The sequence below is a fragment of the Medicago sativa genome, chromosome 2, assembly GCF_051527215.1.
Source record: "Medicago sativa cultivar Bolivia chromosome 2, Bolivia_mono, whole genome shotgun sequence".
Taxonomy (NCBI): Eukaryota; Viridiplantae; Streptophyta; class Magnoliopsida; order Fabales; family Fabaceae; genus Medicago; species Medicago sativa.
In genome coordinates this window covers 46,104,248-46,129,543 of record NC_140750.1, presented here as the reverse complement: position 1 = coordinate 46,129,543, position 25,296 = coordinate 46,104,248, and the positions used below count along the sequence as shown (strand labels likewise).

Here is a 25,296-nt window from a genome sequence, read left to right as displayed (position 1 = left end):
AAAAACACATGATCACCTACCTGAAACTCAATGTCCTTCCTCCTCTTATCATGATAACTCTTTTGCCTACTCTGAGAAGCTCTCATCTTCTCTTGAATCATCTTAACTTTTTTCGTAGTCTCTTGCACAACCTCCGGTCCTAACAAAGCACTTTCACCTGACTCATACCAGCATAACGGCGTCCTACACCTCCGATCATACAAAGCCTCAAACGGTGCCATTCCGATACTAGAATAAAAACTGTTGTTGTAAGTAAACTCAATCAACGGTAAACATTCGATCCAGCTGACACCTTGCTCCAAAACACAAGCTCTCAACAAATCTTCCAAACTCTGGATAGTCCTCTCCGTTTGACCATCAGTCTGGGGATGATAAGCAGAACTCAACCTCAACTTAGTTCCCAAATCAACTTGCAAACTCTCCCAAAACTTAGAAGTAAACCTCGGATCCCGATCCGACACAATACTAGAAGGAATGCCATGCAATCTAACAACCTGCTCAATGTAGATCTCAGTCAACTTCGCCACAGACATACCAGTCTTGATAGGAACAAAATGTGCCGACTTTGTCAACCGATCAACAATCACCCAAATCGAATCTAAACCCTTCACAGTCTTCGGCAACGCTCTGACAAAATCCATAAAGATACTATCCCACTTCCAATCTGGCACAAATAATGGTTGCATCAAACCCGACGGTCTCTGATGTTCAATCTTAGACTTCTGACAAACCAGACAATCATACACAAATTCCGCAATCTCCTTCTTCATTCTAGGCCACCAAAACAACCTCTTCAAATCCTGATACATCTTAGTCGCTCCTGGATGAATACTCAAACTACTTCTGTGACCTTCTTCCAAAATCCATCTCTTAAGCTCAAGAACATCTGGTACACAAACACGATCACGAAACATCAAAACACCGTTCTCACCCAATCTGAAGTCTTCACCCTTACCTTGGTTAACCAACACCACTCAATCTACAAGTTCCAAATCTTCCTTCTGACCATTCCTAATCTCTTCCAAAATATTACTCGTCAGCTTCAACATTCCCAACCTCACACCCTCCAGTGTCAACTCACTAACCAAACTCAAATCTCGAAACTGCTCAATCAACTCCAATTCCTTCACCATCAAAGCAGACATATGCAACGACCTCCTACTCAAAGCATCAACAACAACATTCGCCTTTCCAGGTGATAACTCAACTGAAAATCGAAATCCTTAAGATACTCCAACCATATTCTCTGCCTCATATTCAACTCCTTCTGATCAAACAAGTACTTCAAACTCTTGTGGTCACTGAACACTTCAAACTTAGAACCATACCGATAATGCCTCCAAATCTTCAACACATACACCACGGCCGCCAATTCCAAATCATGAATCAGATAATTCTTCTCATGCACTTTCAACTGTCTCGAAGCATAAGCCACAACCTGACAATTCTACATAAGCACACCACCAAGACCTATCTTAGAAGCATCACAATACACAACAAACGATTCCTTCGGATTCGGCAAAATCAACACTGGGGCTAAAGTCAACCTCTTCTTCAACTCTTGGAAACTCTTCTCACACTTAGCATCCCAAACATAAGCTTATCCATTCCGAGTCAACTGCGTCAATGGCAACGCCAACTTAGAGAATCCCTCAATGAACCTCTGATAATAACCTGCCAATACAAGAAAGCTTCTAACTTCAAAAACAGACTTAGGTGATTCCCACTGCAACACTGCATCAACTTTCGACGGATCCACGACAATACCACCTTTAGAAATCACGTGACCAAGGAAAGTCACTTCCCGCAACCAAAACTCACACTTTGACAACTTAGCAAACAAGTTCTTCTCCTTCAAGACACCCAACAAAATCCTCAAATGCTCGGCATGCTCTTCATCAGACTTCGAATACACCAAAATATCATCTATAAACACCACCACAATACGGTCCAGAAAAGGATGAAATATCCTATTCATATATTCCATGAAGACACCTGGCGCATTGGATACTCCAAATGGCAACACAAAGTACTCATTGTGTCCATACCTTGTTCGAAACGCAGTTTTGGATATATCTTCAGCCTCTACTCTAATCTGAAGATATCCTGATCTCAAATCAATCTTATTGAACACTTCTGCAAAAACCAGCTGATCCATCAAATCATCAATCCTCGGAAGCGGATACCGATTCTTAATCGTCACCTTGTTCAACTGCCGATAATCCACACACAACCTCATACTTCCATCCTTCTTCTTAACCAACAATACAGGAGCACCCCACGGAGAAACACTCGGCCTGATAAACTGCTTCTCGAGCAACTCTTCTAACTGCTGCTTCAATTCACCCAACTCTGATGCAGATATCCGATACAGCACAATCGAAATAAGACTCGTTCCTGCTACCAAATCAATTGCAAACTCAACTTCTCTCTCCGTCGGTAACTCGGTAATGTCGTCTGGAAAAACTTCGGGAAACTCTTGAACTGCCGGCAAATCACCGACTCCTTTCTCACTACTTTCCTTCAAGGAAGCAAACATCATAAACACACTGGTTTCACCGTCCAAAGACTTCTTCACCTGCTCCGCGGTCAAGAACTTCCCACCTCCCTCAGCTACCGGCTTAAAAAACGTTATACTTTTGGTCAAACAATTAATGTTAACACCAAAAGTCAACATCCAATCCATACCAAAAATCACGTCCATATGCTTCAACAGAAGACACACAAGATCCAACTCAAAATCAACGTTACCAAAACTAACGGGACACTTAGCACACACTAAGGAAGTAGTTACCGAACCACTAGTCGGGGTTTCGATAATCATCCCTCGAGACAACGGAGTCACAACCAAACCCAAACGCTCAACACAACTAGTCGCGATAAAAGAATGAGTAGTAGCAGTATCAATAATTGCAATCAAAGGAGTACTATTGATAAAACACATACCTCAGATGAGATTATCTGGATGCTCCACCTCTTCCGCATTCAGTGCAAACACCTTTTCTGCTGCCTTCTTCGGCTTGGTACACTTAGTACTGATATAACCTTTCTCACCACAATTGTAGCAAGTAATCTCTCTCTTGCACTCAAACGACTTGTGACCTGCTTCCCCACACTTGTAGCAACTCTCTCCCTTCTTGCAATCACCAGAGTAATGACCCAAGATTCCACACTTGTAGCACCTCACCTCAGCAACATTCAGCTTAGAGCCTCCACTAAACTTTTTCTTCTTCCCTTTGTCCTTGTTGTACAGCTTCCCAAATCCATGGCCTTTTCCCTTCTTCTCATTCTGAGCCTTGTAATGATTAGCTTTAGCCCTTCCGGCGTCATCAAACATACGACACTTATGCATCAAAGTGTCAAAGTCTCGGATCTCTTGAATACACATATACTGGTAGATATCGGGCCTCAAACCGCTCTTAAACTCCACACACTTAGAAACCATCGCATCCTCAGCATTGATGTACGGACCTAACCTCTAAAGCTCTTCAAACTTTGCAGCATACTCAACCACTGAACGGTTCTCTTGCTTCAAGTTCAAGAATTCCACTTCCTTCTTGGTCCTCAAATCCTCAGGAAAATATTTCCTCAAAAACTCAGTCTTGAACCTAGCCCAAGTCACAGTCTCTTCACTAGCCTCAAGCCTCCCCTTAGCATTCGTCCACCAATACTCAGCCTCCTCAGCAAGCATATGAGTAGCCAATCTGACCTTCTGATCCTCACTAGTCACCATAGCACAGAAGATCCTCTCCATGCCTTGCACCCATGTCTGAGCTCCATCCGGATCATACCTACCCTTGAACGTTGGCTGACTATTTTGCAAGAAACGATCGAGCCTCCGCTCCTCAGCTTCTCTAGGATCACGATGACCAACCGCCGCCTGCTCGTTAGCCTAAGCCAACACATGTGCCATTGCAGTCAAAGCCTCTGCAATCGCTCCATCATCTCTACCACCAGCCATCTCACCTCTACACAAAACCAACCAACAGATAAGAACACAGCACAACAAAACAAGTATCGAAGGTAACTCATTATGATTTGTATACTAATAGGAAAATTCAACGGATGCTAGTCCGGACAAGACTAACCAGGCTCTGATACCAACTTGTAACCCCCTATTTCTATTAAGCGATAAAACACACGAATATAGCAAATATTCAAGAAATAGACGCTACGTCTCAACAAAAACCAAAGCAACATGCATGTATAAAAATATCTCAACAGTCGCATCGGATACAAATCATTTAACTTCAACATAAACATGCCATGGTCAACAATACATCATCATATAAAATCCTCCAAGTCCTGACAAGTGGACAAATCTTAACAAAATAAAACAGAATCTAACAATAACATAACGACACCGACAATCCTAATCAGAGCCTAAACCTACGACTCCAACCGATAGCGGAGATAGCTCCCGCTATCCAAACATTCACCAAAAGCGAACTACTCCTGCACAACGTCTATTTTTTATTTTCGTATTTTAAAAGCACGGTATTTTTATTAGACACCTCGGTCAAAATTTCGGCAGAGAGGTATTTTAAAATACCTCATTTACTGCAAGGGACAATTTTATTTTTTATTTTGTTTTTTTGTTTTATTATTTTATTTTATTTCCATTTTATTATTTTTGTTTGTATTTATTTATTTATATTTATATTTAGTTTTGGTTTTTTTATTATTATTATGTATGCATGAGAATTGTCACGTGAGTGACAGAACTCTCTTCCCATGACTTTCTTTTTCCATTATTTATTTATTTGTTTTAAGTTTGGTCCTGTCCAGGTGTCATCTAATGATTGGCCTTTTTAGTCTTTTTCCCCAAGTTTCAGCCAGGGATAATTGGTCATTATAGTTGTATCAGACACAAACCCTAATATTTTATTATAAAAGCCTGTCACACTGCAGAACGCGTCAGAGATTTTTTGGCAGCAGTCACATCACAAACACATTCCAATTTTCTCTTTCTCCTTTTTTGGATCAAACACAAAAAATATATCAAAAAACTCAAGAACATTCAACAACAACATGAACTCTTAAACCATTTTCCAGCAACAATCAACCACAAAAATCATCATCAATCAACACTATTATCACAAAATCGTCACAAAAACCCACATATAACACAAAACCGAACCAGTTTTTTTTCTCCAGTGAACCGAACCGCGCGTGGTTCGAACCGAACCGATTCTCGGCCAAACCGGACCGGACTACCACACAAGCTCCAGAACCGCGACAACCAAAACGGATCGGAATCCACGGCAGCAGATCGGAATCGTACGTGCAAGAAAAGGAGTCGGAACTCAAGCAGATTTGAAGAGAAGGCCGCGAAGATCAGTAGCGACAGAGAAGAGGTGAAAACTTTTGTTTCTTTTTTCTTAGATCTAGAAAATATGCTTCCGTTTTTGTAAAAACTAGCTTCGGATCCGAACTCAGCATGAAAAAGGATTTCTAAAACGCTAAAAAAATTTCGAAAAAAAAAACAAAAAAAATTTGTGCCGGAGGCGGCGCCGCCACCCTAGGGTGGCCGGCCACCGCGCCGGCGAGCTCATTCTGGTCGGAGTTGAGAGCAAGCTTTTGCAGAGCTTCTCTCTCTAACTTATGTTAGAGAGAGAAGTAAGAGGTGTTTGTGTTTGTTTTCTTTCATTTTTCATTTAAATACTTTGTTTATTCACCATGATTATGCGCGCGCTGCACCCTGTGTGTCTACCATGTTCCATCGTTTCTAGCCTTTAGATATGTTTTCCTTCTTTTAATCCATTGGTTTTTTGTACACTTATTTCTATATTGTGTTTGCTGTTTGTTGTATGGCCATGTGACCTCAAGACTAGGCCGTTGGATCCTAGATCCAACGCCCGAGGATGCTCTTGGGAGGATTCACTCTTTGATCTTGATCAAATTTGATCAAGTGGCTGATGTGTTCTCAGTTTTTTTCTTTTTTTTTATCTCTGTTTTATTTCTTAACCTTTAGATTGATCTAGTGGCTGTGATGAGCCCTTTAGTGATCAAATTTGGACCCCTTGATGCATCAAGTGGTCCAGATTTAATCCTGCTGAGCCAATTTTAATTTTATTAATTTCTTCTCCATTTTTATTATTTTCTACACCACTTTTGGCATTTAAATGCCTCTTTTTATTCCTAAAAATATATCTTCATCCTTTTAAACTTTCTAACCTTAAAATTTGTTTTAATTGCTTATTTTCATTACTTTCTCCTAATGTTTGCTTGTTTATTTTTAATTGTGGTGCTCAATTTAATTTTGTGCTTACTTATGTTTTAATTGTGTTTAGAATTTTTTGCATGCATGTTTTATTTTCGTCATTCATTTTATTTTTGCTTTTGGTTTATTTTTTATTGTTATTGATTTAGTGTGTATTTTAGGTATTGATGTAATTTATTTTTTCGCATTTTTATTTCTTGCCTTAGAATGGATCTAGGATGGTATGTAATAGCGTAGTAATTGCACACACCGACACTTGCATATCACTTTATTTATCGCTTTTATCGCGCTTTATTTTTCGCGTCGTTACGTTAGCTTACCGTTAGTTTAGAAAAACCTTTTTTATCTCAAAAAATCAAACAAGTAAAAAAGTCAAATATTTTTCTAATAAACCTTGGATCCAAATCCAAGTTGTTTTTCTTTTTATCTTCTTAATCAAACTTCTAATGAATCTTAATTAAACTTAGACTAAATTTCTTAAATAAAATGAAACAACCTCACTTCAATTTTTATTTCTAGAGCCTTGAGGCCCCTCAATCCCCTTCTTAAAACCATTTTCAAAAATAATTAAAATCAACCTAACCCACAAAAAAATATTTTTAAGAGAGAACTACAGCGGTTTTGATCCCTTTTTAGGGTACGTAAGCAAGGGCTTTATTCCTTCCAAATCGATCAAATAAAAATAACAAAAGCTCATACTTCTTCTCTCTCCATTCTTTCACTTAGACTTTAAGCAAGAAATTTTCAAATAAAAACAATCTAAGCATAAGATAAAGTTAGAAAGAGGTTCTCACGGAGTACCGTGATCTTTAGAGGTGCTTAACACCTTCCTCTATCGAAAGCAACCCCCGGATCCAAAAAGGGTTTTAAATTCATCTTTTCCCTTCCCACGAATAAAGATCGAAAAGTCCAAACGATTGATGGTTCAAAACCAATTAATGGATTGACACCCGAAAATCATGGTCTACAAAATGGCGACTTCACTGAGGATCCTACGCGGGTTAAACCCACCTTTCTTCCTTTATTATTGGGCTTTATTTGTTTATACTTTGTATATATTTACTTTGTTACGTGAGGGGTGAGAAAATAAGTCCTATACCCGGACTTGAGTGAAACATAAGATAGGAGTGGTAGACTCATAGTGCCATACCGAGAGTATTCTCGTGTCTTGACACACGTGAGACAACCACGCTTAGCGGAGGAGCTTGAAGTGATATATGTCGGCGGGTGTTGTCACGCTTAGACTCTATTGCTTTTAAGTTTCCGTTGAACGCTAAGGACCTTTAGTAACCCTTAACCCATCTTGGCCTTTATAGGACGTAGTGCGGTAGGCTAACCGGGTGTTGTCTCGGTATTAGTCGACTTGCAATGCTATACTCGAACTAGACTTTCCTACGAACTATATTGGACCGGGTGTTGTCACGGTATCCGATAAAGTTCTGTGGCGGTTGTAATTCGGGAACCTTGGTAGAACCCTTGTTACTTGTGCAAATGGAAACCATAGTCCTTACCAAATGGCGTTTTTGTCCCTAAGCTCCAACATTGTATACCTTAAACCTCATGTTTTCTATGCATAATCATACATACATGCACCCATTCATAAATAGTTCTTTTTCTCATCAAAAAAAAATCGAAGGACTTATGTAGAAGTTTTTTTTTTGTAAACATCATAGGAAATGGAGGATGTAAGGAGAACTCATGGGTATAAATTCAAAAAACCGGATTTGGAGAGCTTAAGGAAGTTAGCAAGGAGATTGAGGGATCCAGATCACTTTCGAAATCGGTATGGTTGCTTGATGGATATTCTCATGGTAAAGGTGGATGAGGGGCTCTTCAATACCTTGGTTCAATTTTATGATCCGATCTACCATGGCTTTACATTCCCAGACTTTCAGCTCTTTCCTACATTAGAGGAGTACTCTCATTTGGTTGGTTTGCCCGTACTCGACCAGGTGCCCTATCAAGATCCTGAACTCACCCCTAAAAAAATCCAAGCTCTTGCAAAAACCCTTAACCTCAACATAGCCGATGTAAGGAACAAATTCACCCTTAAAGACGGTCTTCAGTGCTTATCCTACGACTTCCTCTACCAAATAGCCACTACATGGCTTGCTGAGTTAAAGATGGATGCTTTTGAGTCTGTTCTCGCCCTACTCATCTATGGTATTGTGCTCTTCCCAAATGTTGACAACTTTGTTAACATGAATGCCATCCAATTTTTCCTAACTCAAAACCCAGTTCCCGTTTTGCGTGCTGACACATATGTTTCTATCCATGAACGAACCGAAAAAGGGAAAGGAACCATCATTTGTTGTGCACCTCTACTCTACATGTGGATCACCTCACACTTACCTCGACCTAAGTTTAGGCCAGAATATCTCCCTTGGTCTCAGAAGCTCATGACCCTCACCCCTAATGATATCATTTGGTTTAACCCAGCTTGTGACCCCGACTCTATCATCAACAGTTGTGGAATTTTCAACAACGTACCACTTCTTGGTACACGTGGAGGAATTTGTTATAGCCCGGTTCTTGCTAGACGACAGTTCGGATACCCTATGGAGATGAAACATGTGTACCTCATTCTGGACAAAGATTTCTTCCTCTACAAAAAGGATGATAAGAACCTAAGGGTGCAATTTGAAAAGGCTTGGCATTCCATTGTCAGGATGGATAGAAACCTATTAGGAAGGAAGTCGGTCATCACTCAGGAAGCTTATGTTCAATGGGTCATCGATCGAGCAAGCCAATTAAAGATGCCTTACCCTCGACAAAGGTTTGTGATTGCGGTTACCCCAACCATACCTATGCCTTTACCTCCCGAGTCCTTGGAAGGATACCAAAAGCAATTAGATATTGAAAGGCGTGAAAAATCCGTTGTGGAAGGAAAGCTCCGCAAAAAGGGGCAGGATTATGAAATGGTGATGGATCTGTTAGAGAAGGAAAATTGGGCGAATCACCAAAAAGACGAAGAGATTGCTAAGCTGAAGAAGATCATCAAAGAAAAGGATGCCATACTTGAGAAGGTTTCAGGGAGTAAGAAGAGGCGTATGGATATGTTCGCCGGTGCACACCTAGATTTCCCAGAGTAGGAGTTTGAGTCTCCCAGTTGCTTTTATGTTATCTTTGAGGCTTTTGTTTATGTACTTTGGAGTCTATCCCATGGCTTGGTTGTTAGAAAGGGAATTATCTTGTAGTGTTTTTATTTGTAAGTCTATCCCTTGGCTTGGTTGTTAGCAAAGGAATTATCCGTGCAAAAGATGCTGCGGGTCCAGAGGCCCATGAACTTTGCTTGTATCCAGATGTTGTGATACCGCCCAAGTTTAAGTTACCGGAATTTGAGAAGTACAAAGTAAATACTTGTCCAAAGCTTCATTTGACTATGTATGCTCGGAAGATGTCGGCCCACGCCGGAGATGATAAGCTTCTCATTCACTGTTTCCTGGATAGTTTGGCGGATCCCGCATCAAGGTGGTATATGAAGTTAGAGAAGGACAAGATACGTACTTTTAATGAGCTGGGAAGAGCTTTCATTCAACAATATGATTATAATGGTTTCTTGGTTCCGGGTAGAGAACAGCTGAGGGCCGAAAGTCAAGGAGACAAGGAAAGCTTCAGGACATATGCAATGAGATGAAGGAAACTTGCCTCCCAGATTGTCCCACAGATAGGAGACCCGGAGATGACTAAAATCTTTCTCAAGACTCTCAATCCATTCTATTACAGAAATATGGTTGCTATAGCTCCTAACAATTTCAATGATATGGTAATCATGGGGATGCGACTTGAAGAGGGGGTCCGAAAAGGACGTTTGACCATTGACAGTGGGTCGTCAGGAAGTTCCTCAGGTGGTTCGTCGAGTGGTTTGGCGGGGGGCTCATCAAGTGGTTTGTCTAATGGCAATAAGAAGTTCGGAAATGGATATCCGAGGAGGAATGTTCAAGAGATCGGCATGGTGGCCCATGGCGGATCCCAACCTGTGTACCCGAACTACCCTTATGTGGCTAATGTTGCACCACAAATGCCCCTTCCACGTAACCTAAACTAGCAACCGCAAAGGCCTCAGGGACCTCCACCTTATTATCCACCACTATATCAACAAAATTATCAACCACATAATCCTCAACCACTCTACCAACACCCATACTACCCTCCACCACCTCAACAGTAGTATCGCCCTTAAGCTCAACAACAACCTCTCCCTCCTAGAAACCAATTTCCTCCTATACCTATGTCGTACAAGGATTTGTTGCCCTCCCTACTTGCCAGAAATCTGGTACAACTCAAAGCACCCCCTCGCATGCAAAACCCTTTAACTCCCTGGTACCGCGCCGACCGCACATGTGAATTCCATCAAGGGGCGCCAGGGCACGACATTGAACATTGTTACCCTCTTAAGGAGGAGGTTCAGAAGCTAATCCAAAATAAAGAACTAACCTTCATAGACCCTGACTCTGTTGTTCAAAACAATCCTCTACCACCTCATGGGCCGACCATTAACATGATTCAAGAAGACAGCTATGTTCTCTATGCACGTGATATCAAAACTCCACTGGTTCCGATACATGTAAAGATGTGTGAAGCAACTCTCTTTCACCACGATCATGAGGCGCTTGTGGTGTATGTTCAGTGGATCCTCGTGGTTGGGAGCAAGTCCAGAATGATATGCAAGGATTTCTAGACAGGAAAGAGCTTGTTGTTACCAGAAAAGAGAAAGATAAAAGTGTTTGTGTTGTCACTCTGGTATTCAGGACTCGGGAACCGCTTGTGATAACAGTCAATCGTGCTAAGCCAGCTGGTACTCCTTTGGTGATCTTCCCACCAGAACAATTGTCTTATTCATCTCAAAAAGCTGTGTCATATAATTATGAATACACAATTCTGGAGGATGGGAAAAAGGTACCTCTTGATTCACCGGTCCCTATGGACAATATTGCGGAAAATAGCAAGATTTTGAGAAGTGGACGGGACAATATTGCGGAAAGTTAGTGTTCCAGCCGAAGAACCGGTAAAAGACCGGAATCCGGGCAAGGGTAAAGTTGTAGGACAGCCCAACGGGATTGTCTATGAGGATAGTGATGAGATCCTGAAGTTAATCAAGAGGAGTGAGTACAAAGTAGTGGATCAGTTGCTACAAACTCCTGCCAAAATCTCTATAATGTCTCTTTTATCCAGCTCTGATGCCCATAGAGATGCTTTGATGAAGGTGCTAGATCAGGCTTATGTGGAACACGATGTAACCTTGGGACAGTTCGAAAGTATTATAGGGAATGTGACTGCCTGCAACAATTTGAGTTTCAGTGATGAAGACCTCCCAGTGGAAGGAAGGAATCACAACCTAGCATTACTTATCTCAATCATTTGCAAATCAGATTCTCTCTCTAATGTCTTGATAGATACTGGTTCCGCTCTAAATGTGATGCCAAAATCCACTCTGAAATAGCTTTCATATTCAAAGGCCCTCTTGCAGCCCAACACAGTGACGGTGAGAGCATTTGATGGAACTAGAAGGTCAGTGTGTGGAGAAATAGAGTTGCCCATCGCAGTTGGCCCACATGAATTCAAGGTTACCTTCCAGGTTATGGAGATTCAGGCCTCATTCAGTTGCCTACTTGGCCGACCTTGTATCCATGATGATGGGGCAGTGACATCCACCCTCCATCAAAAGCTGAAGTTCGTAAGTCATGGGAAGCTGATAACCGTCAATGGTGAGTCAGCTCTGTTGGTCAGTAATTTGTCTGCTTTCTCTTACATTGGTGGTAATAGTTCTGACGGGTCATCATTCCAAGGTCTATCTGCTGAAGGAAGTGCGGGGAAAGTTGAGACCAGTATGGCTTCTTTGAAAGATGCTCAGAGGGTAATTCAGGAAGGGAAAACTAAAGGCTGGGGTCAGCTAGTGAAGCTGCCCGAGAACAAGCGCAAAGAGGGGATTGGTTTTCCAAATAGCAAGCCCGGGGCATTCAATCCTGCTGAAGGTACTTTTCACAGTGCTGGTTTCATTTATGATCCGCCAGTGACTAATGCAATCATTGAGGATCAATAAGAGGAAGTGGCACCTGTCTTTATGACACCTGGAGGAGCATGCTGCAACTGGATCGCTGTGGATATTCCTTCTGTGATACCCCTCTCTAAGTAATATGTTTGTCTTTGTTTATGTTTTTCTTTGAGAAAACTCCTTTCGTCCTGCCATAGACGAAAGTGAAATTTTGTAGGGCTTTGTTCTTGTTTCAAGTACTTTTTTTATGAATGAAAATCGTCGTTTCTGCCACGACCTTTACTTTATTTTATTTTATTTTAGTGCTTTTTCTGGAAAAAAATGGTAATACATAAAACCAAAAATTGTTTTCTTTTTCTTTTAAAAATCAAACTCAAAAGTTTGCATTTACTCATTTAAAATCAATCATAAATCATGTGCAGACTGAACTTAAATGAGCCCGTTGAACAGGGTAACCATATGCTTCCTCCCAACTTTGAGGTTCCTGTTTATGAGGCTATGGTAGAAGGAGATGAAGAGATTCCTGATGAGATCAGATGGATGTTAGAACGAGATAGAAAAGCTATTCAACCTCATCAGGAAGAGATAGAAATTATCAACCTGGGTACCGAGGAGGACAAGAAAGAGATCAGGATTGGGGCATTGTTGGATGCCACTGTTAAGGAAAGAATAATCAAGCTTCTCAGAGAGTATGCTGACATATTCACATGGTCATACAAGGATATGCCTGGGTTAGATGTCGAAGTTGTGGAACATCGTCTGCCTTTAAAGCCCGAGTGCCCTCCTGTTAAGCAGAAGTTGAGGAGATCTCATCCCGATATGGCCCTCAAGATCAAAGAAGAAGTGCGGAAACAGATTGACGCCGGCTTTTTAATCACATCTGAGTATCCTCAATGATTGGCCAACATAGTACCTGTCCCGAAGAAAGATGGTAAGGTCAGCATGTGTGTTGACTACCGAGATTTGAACAAAGCTAGTCCGAAGGATGATTTCCCTTTACCTCACATCGATGTATTGGCTGATAATACTGCTAAATGCAAAGTATTTTCCTTCATGGATGGTTTTTCCGGGTATAATCAGATCAAGATGACTCCTGAAGATAGAGAAAAAATGTCTTTCATCACGCCGTGGGGCGCCTTCTGCTATGTGGTAATGCCTTTCGGATTGATAAATGCTGGTGCCACTTACCAAAGGGGCATGACCAAGATATTCCACGATATGATACACAAATAGATCGAGGTCTATGTGGATGATATGATTGTCAAGTCAGGCACTGAAGAAGAGCATGTTGAGTATTTGTTGAAAATGTTTCAGCGGTTGAGAAAGTACAAGCTCCGTCTGAATCCCAATAAGTGTACCTTCGGTGTCAGATCCGGGAAACTTCTGGGCTTCATTGTCAGTCAGAAGGGTATCGAAGTAGATCCCGACAAAGTCAAAGCCATCAGAGAAATGCCTGCTCCAAAAACAGAGAAACAAGTCAGAGGATTCCTTGGTAGGCTGAACTACATATCTCGATTCATCTCTCATATGACTGCTACATGTGGGCCGATATTCAAGTTGCTTCGCAAGGATCAAGGGATCGTGTGGACCGATGAATGCCAAAAAGCCTTTGATAGTATCAAGGAATATTTGTTAGAGCCCCCAATTCTTGTCCCTCCAGTGGATGGAAGGCCTTTGATTATGTATTTGACTGTGTTGGAAGACTCTATGGGCTGTGTACTTGGTCAGCAAGATGAAACCGGTAAGAAAGAACATGCAATTTACTACTTGAGCAAGAAGTTTACTGATTGTGAAACTCGATACTCCACACTCGAGAAAACTTGTTGTGCTTTAGTTTGGGCTGCCAGGCGTCTCCGCCACTACATGATTAATCACACTACTTGGTTGATATCAAGAATGGATCCAATCAAATACCTCTTTGAGAAGCTTGTCTTAAATGGAAGAATTTCTCGGTGGCAGATGTTATTGTCTGAGTATGATATTGTGTACCGCACTCAGAAAGCTATCAAAGGTAGTATCCTCGCGGATCATTTAGCTCATCAACCAATTGAGGATTACCAGCCTATCAAGTTTGACTTCCCGGATGAAGAGATCATGCATTTGAAAATGAAAGATTGTGATGAACCATTGTTGGGTGAAGGCCCTGATCCTAAGTCTGAATGGGGTTTGATATTTGATGGAGTCGTTAATGTCTATGGTAACGGAATTGGGGCAGTTCTCATTGCTCCTAGGGGCCATCACATCCCTTTTACCGCAAGGCTACGGTTTGATTGCACAAATAACATCGCAGAATATGAAGCTTGTATTAGTGGGTATTGAGGAAGCTATTGACTTGAGGATCAAGAGAATTAAGATATATGGTGATTCAGCTCTTGTAATTAACCAGATTAAAGGAAAGTGGGAAACTCACCATGCGGGGTTGATACCTTACAGAGATTATGCCAGACGTTTGTTAACCTTCTTCAACAAAGTAGAGTTGAGCCACGTATCTCGTGAGGAGAATCAAATGGCAGATGCTCTAGCTACTTTATCTTCAATGATCAAAGTGAATCACCCCAAAATTGTACCCTTAATCAGTGTCAAGTTTCTTGACCGGCCAGCTTATGTGTTTGCTGCTGAAGCGGTCTTTGACGAAAAGCCATGGTTTCATGATATCAAGGTTTTCCTTCAGACACAAGAGTATCCGCCTGGGGCATCTCGCAAAGATAAGAGGACTCTAAGAAGGTTATCTGGTAACTTCTTCTTGATTGGAGATATGTTGTACAAAAGAAGCTTTGATGAGGTTTTACTCAGATGTATAGATCGGCGTGAAGCAGATTTGTTAATGCATGAGATATATGAAGGCTTATTCGGGACTTATGCCAGTGGTTATGCAATGGCTAAGAAGGCATTGAGGGCAGGCTATTATTGGATAACAATGTATGCCGACTGTTATCATCATGCCAAGAGGTGTCACAAGTGTCAGATTTATGCGGATAAGATCCACATACCGCCAACTATGCTCAATGTTATTTCTTCTCCGTGGCCTTTCTCTATGTGGGGCATTGATATAATTGGTCGGATTGAACCAAAAGCTTCCAATGGACATCGTTTCAAACTAGTGGCTATTGATTATTTCACCAAATGGGTTGAAGCGGCATCTTATGCTAATGTGACCAAGCAAGTGGTGGTCCGATTCATCAAGAACAATATCATCTGCCGCTATGGTGTTCCTAACAAGATCATCACAGATAATGGCACCAATTTGAATAACAAAATGATGAAAGAATTGTGCGATGACTTCAGGATTGAACATCATAACTCTTCTCCTTATAGACCACAGATGAATGGTGCAGTTGAAGCTGCAAATAAAAATATCAAGAAGATTGTGCAGAAGATGGTGGTCACTTACAAGGACTGGCATGAAATGTTACCCTATGCTTTGTATGGTTATCGTACCTCAGTGCGTGCTTCGATAGTTGCAACCCCTTTCTCTTTGGTATATGGTATGGAGGATGTACTCCCCATAGAGGTTGAGATCCCGTCTTTAAGAGTCTTGAAAGAAGCTGAATTGTCTGAAGCTGAATGGTGTCAGGATAGGTATGATCAGTTGAACTTGATTGAAGAAAAACGTATGACAGCTTTGTGCCGTGGACAGCTATATCAGTCAAGGATGAAACATGCATTTGATAAAAGGATGCGTCCCCGTGAGTTTAAAGAAGGAAATCTTGTGGTCAAGAGTATCAAGTCTTTTCAACCAGACCCAAGGGCCAAGTGGACACCTAACTATGAAGGCCCCTATGTTGTTAAGAAAGCTTTCTCTGGTGGTGCTTTGATTCTCACAAATATGGATGGAGAGGAGTTACCTCGTCCTGTGAATTCTGATGCAGTCAAGAAATACTATGTCTAGAAAATGTACAAAAGAACAGCTCGGTAGGTCGAAAACCCGAAAGGGCGGCCTAAACCAAAAATGAGCGTCTAGATGGATTGAAAACCCAAAAGGGCGGTTCATGCAAAAATTAGAGACAAAAAAAAAGTGTTTACCCTGATAGGTCAAAAACCCGAAAGGGCGATCTATGCAAAAGTTAAGGGATTATGACAAGTAACTGCATCAGAATGAGCATCACTCACTTGGGGCACCTTTAAGCTGTCAGAAGTTCTCCGATATCAGAGCATCAAAGCAGTGGATTTCAAAGTTGTCAGGAAATATAGTGGTTATTGTGTTCAATGTACCTTCCATATATTAATTACCTTTTTCCAAACTTTGTAATCCGTAGTGCTATGCCTTCGGCCAGTTACCATTTCTATTACGTCAATTTGAGCCTGTGCTTTTTATTTGGAATTCTTGTTTATTCTATGTGCAAAATTTCTTCCATTTTTAATATTAGTACTTGAAACAAAAACTTTGAAAAATCTTTTTAAAACTTTCGTGTTTTCTTTGAAAAAAAAACAAAAATGACAAACATATTATCTTTGCAATTATGTATCATAGAAGCATGTGTCAGCATTTGGTCCAAAAGCAGGTAGATACAACAAGTAGACATAGTCATTGCAAAAAAAAAAGAGAAAAAAGAAAAAGAAAAAGCTCGCTAAGTTGAAAACCCGAAAGGGCGACTTAGGCAAAAATGAGCGTCCTATTGGATCGAAAACCCGAAGGGGCGGTCCAGACAAAAATTAAGGACATGCAAAAAATATATATATTCCCGGTGGATTGAAAACCCGAAAGGGCGGTCCAGGCAAAAGTTAGGGATTTCAAAAGAAATGGAAAGGAAATATACAAAGAAAGCAATGACTATTTGAAGCATGAATTTGAGAAAGTGCTTCGGTCTAGAAATGACGACTTCTGTCAGTAGTTTGGTTGGTGGGTTGTACCCCGGCAACTCTTTGATCCATCTCCAGTGATGTTACTCCCCATTGAAGAGTGATGAATGCTTGTAATGTGATGTTGGGCCATGTTCTTTGGACCTGTCCAATCTTGCCTCAACAATCTTACCATTATACTGTCATATGAGTCTCATACACATACATTCATTCATGCATACATAGCACGCATACAAATATCATTCATGCATGGTTGCATTGTTATCCAGTGTCTTCTTTCAAATGTATCCTAAAAATGTCATCCTCAATGGTGTTTGATTTAAGTCTAAGTGGCAGGTCCCACCAAGTGTTTCTTGTATCGGTAGCAGTTGTTTTTTTATCCTGTTGGTCGTTACCCCAGTAAAGGTAATTGACGGTATCTTCGTTTCGTATGTGGTCGTTACCCCAGTAAAGGTAATTGACGGTATATTCGTTTCGTATGTGGTCGTTGCCCCAGTAAAGGTAATTGACGGTATATTCGTTTCGTATGTGGTCGTTGCCCCAGTAAAGGTAATTGACAGTAAAGGTAATTGACAGTTATTTCTTTCGTATGTTGGTCATTACCCCAGTAAAGGTAGCTGACGGTATTTCCTTTCGTATGTTGGTCGTTACCCCGGTAAAGGTAACTGACGGTATTTCTTTTGTATGTTGGTTGTTACCTCAGTAAAGGTAATAGACAGTATTTCTTTTCGTATGCTCGTCTTTACCACAGTAATGGTAGTACACAGTCTTTGCTCCCCAGTAATGCTTATCAGTTTGTTCCTCAGTGAGTATGTGTTCTTTGTCGTTGCATTTGTAATTGCATCATAGGCATTCGTATTGTTACAATCATAAGCATTGCATTCTCAGCTTTTCAACTGGTCAAAATTGGCGCACTTAATATTTAAGTCTCCTCGACCCGTTGATTTAAAAATTTATATTTTAAATCCTCTTGACGAAGAAACTTAAATAGGGGCATCTGTCATACCCCAAATTTTGACCAGTTAATATTTTTGTTCGCACTTAATCAGCTAAAATCCTTTTACGTATAGCTAAGTTTTGTTGTTCGCAATTTCAGTATTTAAAGTTTTTTATTATTATCCACGTTCTAGTCAATTAAAACTTTTTCGTTGTTCGTATGTTGTTTCTAATTAATTAAAACTTTTCTCTTCGTATAGTTGAGTTTTTTTTTATTATCATATTTTTAGTTAGTGAAGTTTTTTATTTTTCGTATAATCAAATCCTTTTGTTCGTATTTTAAAACCGTCATTTGACATTTAAAAAGTTTATTCGTATTTTAAAAGCACTGTATTTTTTATTTTCATATTTTAAAAGCACGGTATTTTTATTAGACACCTCGGTCAAAATTTCGGTAGAGAGGTATTTTAAAATACCTCATTTACTGCAAGGGACAATTTTATTTTTTATTTTGTTTTTTTGTTTTATTATTTTATTTTATTTCCATTTTATTATTTTTGTTTGTATTTATTTATTTATTTATTTATTTATTTATATTTATATTTAGTTTTGGTTTTTTTATTATTATTATGTATGCATGAGAATTGTCACGTGAGTGACAGAATTCTCTTCCCATGACTTTCTTTTTCCTTTATTTATTTATTTGTTTTAAGTTTGGTCCTGTCCAGGTGTCATCTAATGATTGACCTTTATAGTCTTTTTCCCCAAGTTCCAGCCAGGGATAATTTGGTCATTATAGTTGTATCAGACACAAACCCTAATATTTTATTATAAAAGCATGTCACACTGCAGAACACGTCAGAGATTTTTTGGCAGCAGTCACATCACAAACACATTCCAATTTTCTCTTTCTCCTCTTTTGGATCAAACACAAAAAATATATCAAAAAACTCAAGAACATTCAACAACAACATGAACTCTTAAACCTTTTTCCAGCAACAATCAACCACAAAAATCATCATCAATCAACACTATTATCACAAAATCGTCACAAAAACCCACATATAACACAAAACCGAACCAGTTTTTTTTCTCCAGTGAACCGAACCGCGCGTGGTTCGAACCGAACCGATTCTCGGCCAAACCGGACCGGACTACCACACAAGCTCCAGAACCGCGACAACCAAAACGGATCGGAATTCACGGCAGCAGATCGGAATCGTACGTGCAAGAAAAGGAGTCGGAACTCAAGCAAATTTGAAGAGAAGGCCGCGAAGATCAGTAGCGACAGAGAAGAGGTGAAAACTTTTGTTTCTTTTTTCTTAGATCTAGAAAATATGCTTCCGTTTTTGTAAAAACTAGCTTCGGATCCGAACTCAGCATGAAAAAGGATTTCTAAAACGCTAAAAAAATTTCGAAAAAAAAACAAAAAAATTTGTGCCGTCGGCGGCGCCGCCACCCTAGGGTGGCCGGCCACCGTGCCGGCGAGCTCATGCTGATCGGAGTTGAGAGCAAGCTTTTGCAGAGCTTCTCTCTCTAACTTATGTTAGAGAGAGAAGTAAGAGGTGTTTGTGTTTGTTTTCTTTCATTTTTCATTTAAACACTTTGTTTATTCACCATGATTATGCGCGCGCTGCACCCTGTGTGTCTACCATGTTCCATCGTTTCTAGCCTTTAGATCTGTTTTCCTTCTTTTAATCCATTGGTTTTCTGTACACTTATTTCTATATTGTGTTTGCTGTTTGTTGTATGGCCATGTGACCTCAAGACTAGGCCGTTGGATCCTAGATCCAACGCCCGAGGATGCTCTTGGGAGGATTCACTCTTTGATCTTGATCAAATTTGATCAAGTGGCTGCTGTGTTCTCAGTTTTTTTCTTTTTTTTTTATCTCTGTTTTATTTCTTAACCTTTAGATTGATCTAGTGGTTGTGATGAGCCCTTTAGTGATCAAATTTGGACCCCTTGATGCATCAAGTGGTCCAGATTTAATCCTGCTGAGCCAATTTTAATTTTATTAATTTCTTCTCCATTTTTATTATTTTCTACACCACTTTTGGCATTTAAATCCCTCTTTTTATTCCTAAAAATATATCTTCATCCTTTTAAACTTTCTAACCTTAAAATTTGTTTTAATTGCTTATTTTCATTACTTTCTCCTAATGTTTGCTTGTTTATTTTTAATTGTGGTGCTCAATTTAATTTTGTGCTTAATTATGTTTTAATTGTGTTTAGAATTTTTTGCATGCATGTTTTATTTTCGTCATTCATTTTATTTTTGCTTTTGGTTTATTTTTTATTGTTATTGATTTGGTGTGTATTTTAGGTATTGATGTAATTTATTTTTTCGCATTTTTATTTCTTGCCTTAGAATGGATCTAGGATGGTATGTAATAGCGTAGTAATTGCACACACCGACACTTGCACCGACACCATATCACTTTATTTATCGCTTTTATCTTGCTTTATTTTTCGCGTCGTTACGTTAGCTTACCGTTAGTTTAGAAAAACCTTTTTTATCTCAAAAAATCAAACAAGTAAAAAGTCAAATATTTTTCTAATAAACCTTGGATCCAAATCCAAGTTGTTTTTCTTTTTATCTTCTTAATCAAACTTCTAATGAATCTTAATTAAACCTAGACTAAATTTCTTAAATAAAATGAAACAACCTCACTTCAATTTTTATTTCTAGATCCTTGAGGCCCCTCAATCCCCTTCTTAAAACCATTTTCAAAAATAATTAAAATCAACCTAACCCACAAAAAAATATTTTTAAGAGAGAATTACGGCGGTTTTGATCCCTTTTTAGGGTACGTAGGCAAGGGCTTTGTTCCTTCCAAATCGATCAAATAAAAATAACAGAAGCTCATACTTCTTCTCTCTCCATTCTTTCACTTAGACTTTAAGCAAGAAATTTTCAAATAAAAACAATCTAAGCATAAGATAAAGTTAGAAAGAGGTTCTCACGGAGTACCGTGATCTTTAGAGGTGCTTAACACCTTCCTCTATCGAAACCAACCCCCGGATCCAAAAAGGGTTTTAAATTCATCTTTTCCCTTCCCACGAATATAGATCGAAAAGTCCAAACGATTGAAGGTTCAAAACCAATTAATGGATTGACACCCGAAAATCGTGGTCTACAGCGACGAAATTGTGAAAACCACAAAGTTCGTCTCTCTTTATCACTTTTCAAGAATAAACTCCATTTTCAAAGCAAAACAAGTTAAGATCCATCATATCATAGGTTAAATAATCTTAAACACCTTAATTGAACTCATAAGACTCAAGTTTCGAAGTTTGGAAGCAAACTATAGGTTTTGGTTTAACTTAGGAATAGTTATGTTGAATTTTCATAAAGTTTTACTAAGACCCACTTGGAGTATTTTTATCATAACTCAAAATATAAAAAATCATTTTCAAGTCAAACGAAGACCATTAGAAAGCTAACACAATTATCTAAAACTTTCATGTTTACACAAAAGGTTAATTCAAAACAGAAACGTGCGAGAAAGACACAAGAATGTGAAACAAGGAATGTGTAACACCTCGTTCTCCCAACAACGTAATATTAATTATAATAATCAGAGTAAATCATACAACGGAGTGTCACACTGCTTTTCAAAATGTCATAAATAGAAAATAACTATTTATTTAAACCAACATTTAAAATATCTTTAAACTGCAGCGGAATAATTCTTTTAAAAATATAATTCAACATCAATGTAATTCTTGGCACAAAGGCCTCAACCTAATAAACATTATTCTCAACAATGGTAACTCCAACAACAAAGTCTTTTCAAAACATGATACATAGAAGAAATGAAGAAAACATTCGCGACGATCCCCATCCTAATATGTATCAGAGCCCTAGACACTTGAGCCAACCAACCTACAAGCCATCATTACCTGCAAGTTACCCATACGAAGGGCAACATTTTCAAGCAGAAGGGGTGAGAAACTTATTCAATAATAATAATATATAATCCATCAAATTAATGAAACAACATCATATTACAATAGGCATCATTAATAATGTATATAAACGTATACATATAGCAACAACATAATCATCTTCAACAACGCTGAACATCAACAGCAACAACAACAAATTCGTTATCAATAACGACACCGACAACTCGACAATGCGACAACGACAACAACAACTCGACAATGCAACGACGACAACAACTAATGCATCATGCATGTGGTACCAATCTACGCGCGTTGAATGCTAGGCATTCCAGGGCATAAGCCCCCAACAATTTGGATGGTTAAAGCATCCCAGGGCATAAGCCCCCAACAGAACATGAGTATGCATATGGACTCGACTTGTGTATATCAACATACAACTTCAACAACGACTACAACAACATCATATGTGCCTACAACAATTATGACACACTCCCCAACTTCGACATTAGGCGATACAACAACGTCAACAACGGAAATCAACAACATAGCATATATATAAATCAATTACATTCATCTCAAAGTCCAAACATTCCTTCAAAAGCAATTAAGTTTTGATCAATAGGACATAAGCCAAATACCCATAAAACACCTCAACTAAATCCCTAACACTTAAGTTTGTAGTTGGGAAACCAACCATAAGTTTTTTGGACTAACTTGGGATTAGTTATGCTAAGTTTTCTTAAAGTTTTCTGAAGACCTACTTGGACTATTTATATCATAACTCAAAATCTACAAAACATTTTCGATTCACCCCAAAGCCATTAGAAAGCTAACTCAATTATCTACAACTTCTATGTCTACACCGAAAGCTAATTCAAAACAGAAACGTGTGAAAAAGACGCAAGAACACGAAACAGGGGAATCTTGTCACTATTACATCGTACTATGATGGAATGCATCGTACTACGATGGGATATACTGAAAAAGTTGTTTTTGCTACTGGAAAAATCGTAGTATGATTTCCCAGCATCGTACTACGATGGAACATGGACAAATCTACGGGAACAGACCAGTTTTCACTCCAAAACCCAATTTTTGATCCCATAATCACCCAAAATGAATTAGAACAATGTTTACAGGTTGTATATACAACATAGCAACCAAAACAACATAGAAACATGCATCAAACAACACAATTCATCATATTTTCCTCAGTTAACATAAAACTTCCAAACCTAAAACCAAGAACAACAATTCATCAAAAATCACAATTATATATATTATTGACAGGAATCTCACCCTTACCTTATCTCAGCAAATTCTTCAGCAAAAATGGTTGGATTCTCTCTTCCTAGCTCTTCTCCTAGTTTTCTCTTCCTTCTCTCAAAAACCAGTTTCTAAAGTTTTGTACGTACTGAATGTTATATTTTTGACCTATTTGTTTTTACTGTAAACTAAAACCTCTCCTTTCTCTTAACTCCCTTAATTTCTATTAAATCCTCATTATTCCCCTTAAACCAAAATAACTGTTATTCCTTCCTTAATTCTATTTCTCCTATTATTTTAAATAACAAAACAGTTATTCATTTAAATAACACACAACACATCATATACCAAATAAATCATATAAAATCATAAAAAACACTCAAACATCCATAAAAATAATAGAATAAAAATGGGGCGTTACAACTCCACCCAACTTATAGAATTTCGTCCTCGAAATATTACCTCAAGCAAACAACTCAGGATATGACTCCTGCATCTTACTCTCCAACTCCCAAGTAAGACTTTCACCAGTTGCTCCTCCCCAAGCAACCCTCACTAGAGGTATCTCTTTGCCTCTCAACGTCTTCACCTTGCGATCATCAATCTTCAAAGGTAAAGTCTCCACCGTAAGGTTGTCTCTAACTTGCACATCATCTCTAGGAATAACATGTGAAGGATCCGCTACATACTTCCGAAGTTGTGACACATGAAACACATCATGCAAGTTCGAAAGATGTGGTGGCAAACCAACTCTATAAGCCACCGTGCCAATTCTCTCAGATATCTGATAAGGACCTATAAACTTTGGAGTCAACTTCTTGAACTTCAATGCACGACCCACACCGGTCATAGGAGTGACTCTCAAGAACACATGGTCACCCTCTTGAAACTCAAGGTCTTTTCTACGCTTGTCATGATAACTCTTCTGTCGACTCTGCGACGCTTTCATATGCTCTCTTATCATCTTGACCTTCTCCGTAGTCTGCTGATCTATTTCAGGTCCCAATACAATACTTTCACCCGACTCAAACCAACATAAAGGAGTTCTACACCTTCGACCATATAAAGCTTCGAAAGGTGCCATACCAATACTCGAATGGTAACTATTGTTGTACGTGAACTCTATCAACGGTAGATGACTATCCCAAGCTCCACCTTGCTCAAGTACACACACCCTCAACAAATCTTCTAATGATTGAATCGTTCTTTCCGACTGACCATCTGTTTGCGGATGATAAGCTGAACTCAACCTCAACTGAGAGCCCAAAGCCTCTTGCAAGCTCCTCCAAAATCTCGAAGTGAACCTCGGATCTCTATCCGACACAATACTCGACGGGACACCATGCAACTTCACAATATTATGAATATAAATCTCCTCCAACTGAGCTACTGAATAAGTGATATTAATCGGAATAAAATGTGCCGACTTCGTGATGAACACTATTTTGTGAACATTGTTCATATTTGACTTTTAATTATGAATTGATAAAAGTTGCTTGCTGAAAGATTAAATATAGACAAAGAAACACAAGAAATAGACTGAAAATATTGTGAATGAAGTGATGTGCAAAAGGAATACGAAATTTATGTAATTGGGGTTAATTTTGACAAGTGTTTGAGTTGAAAACGTGAATTTTGGGTTTGAATTGGTGTTTAGGCAGATTTGTGGATTCAAACAAGAAATGGAATGGAGGGTTTAGGGACGCCACACTTTCTAATCCTAGAAAATGATAAGTCTATGGAAATGATAATCACCACAAGAAAGGATTCTTGATATGATCAATACAAGGTCCAATCCAGAACCTAAAGAGCAATTACTCACTTTTTTAACAAAATTCAACTTGTCCTTTTATTCAATTTTCGTGTCCTATATATAGGTAGGAGGGACACTTGCTGAATTACAAAGGAAAAGGCAAATAACTCTTAAGATTCCTTCAGCCAAATTAATCTACCATTATTTCCTATGGCTGCAGTAAATTAACATGAATACAAGAAAGGTTACAAGACAAATCAATGAATGATGGTGGCTGGTCTTGATGATCATGATGATGGAGATGTTAGGACGTGATTTTGATGATGGTGGTGGTTTCATATGCTGAAATGAAGTGCCTTCATTGTCTCATTGAAGTCTTGTCTCTTTCTTTTTCAATTCTGCCTTCTTTCCTC

General features: G+C 39.1%; 3 protein-coding genes across 3 annotated transcripts; all 3 read left to right on the top strand.

Annotated features, from left to right (window-relative positions):
* The first annotated feature begins 7,899 nt into the window (after positions 1-7,899).
* LOC146946903 (uncharacterized) lies at positions 7,900-9,860 on the top strand. Its single transcript, XM_085748332.1, has 2 exons — positions 7,900-9,311; positions 9,461-9,860. Exons 1-2 carry the CDS (start codon positions 7,900-7,902, stop codon positions 9,858-9,860), a joined length of 1,812 nt encoding a protein of 603 aa, XP_085604458.1.
* Positions 9,861-10,454: 594 nt separating this feature from the next.
* LOC146946902 (uncharacterized) lies at positions 10,455-12,266 on the top strand. The gene is made up of 3 exons (XM_085748331.1): positions 10,455-10,758; positions 10,854-11,122; positions 11,694-12,266. Exons 1-3 carry the CDS (start codon positions 10,455-10,457, stop codon positions 12,264-12,266), a joined length of 1,146 nt encoding a protein of 381 aa, XP_085604457.1.
* Positions 12,267-14,724: 2,458 nt separating this feature from the next.
* LOC146946901 (uncharacterized) lies at positions 14,725-16,107 on the top strand. The gene is made up of 2 exons (XM_085748330.1): positions 14,725-15,307; positions 15,662-16,107. Exons 1-2 carry the CDS (start codon positions 14,725-14,727, stop codon positions 16,105-16,107), a joined length of 1,029 nt encoding a protein of 342 aa, XP_085604456.1.
* The last annotated feature ends 9,189 nt before the right edge of the window (positions 16,108-25,296 follow it).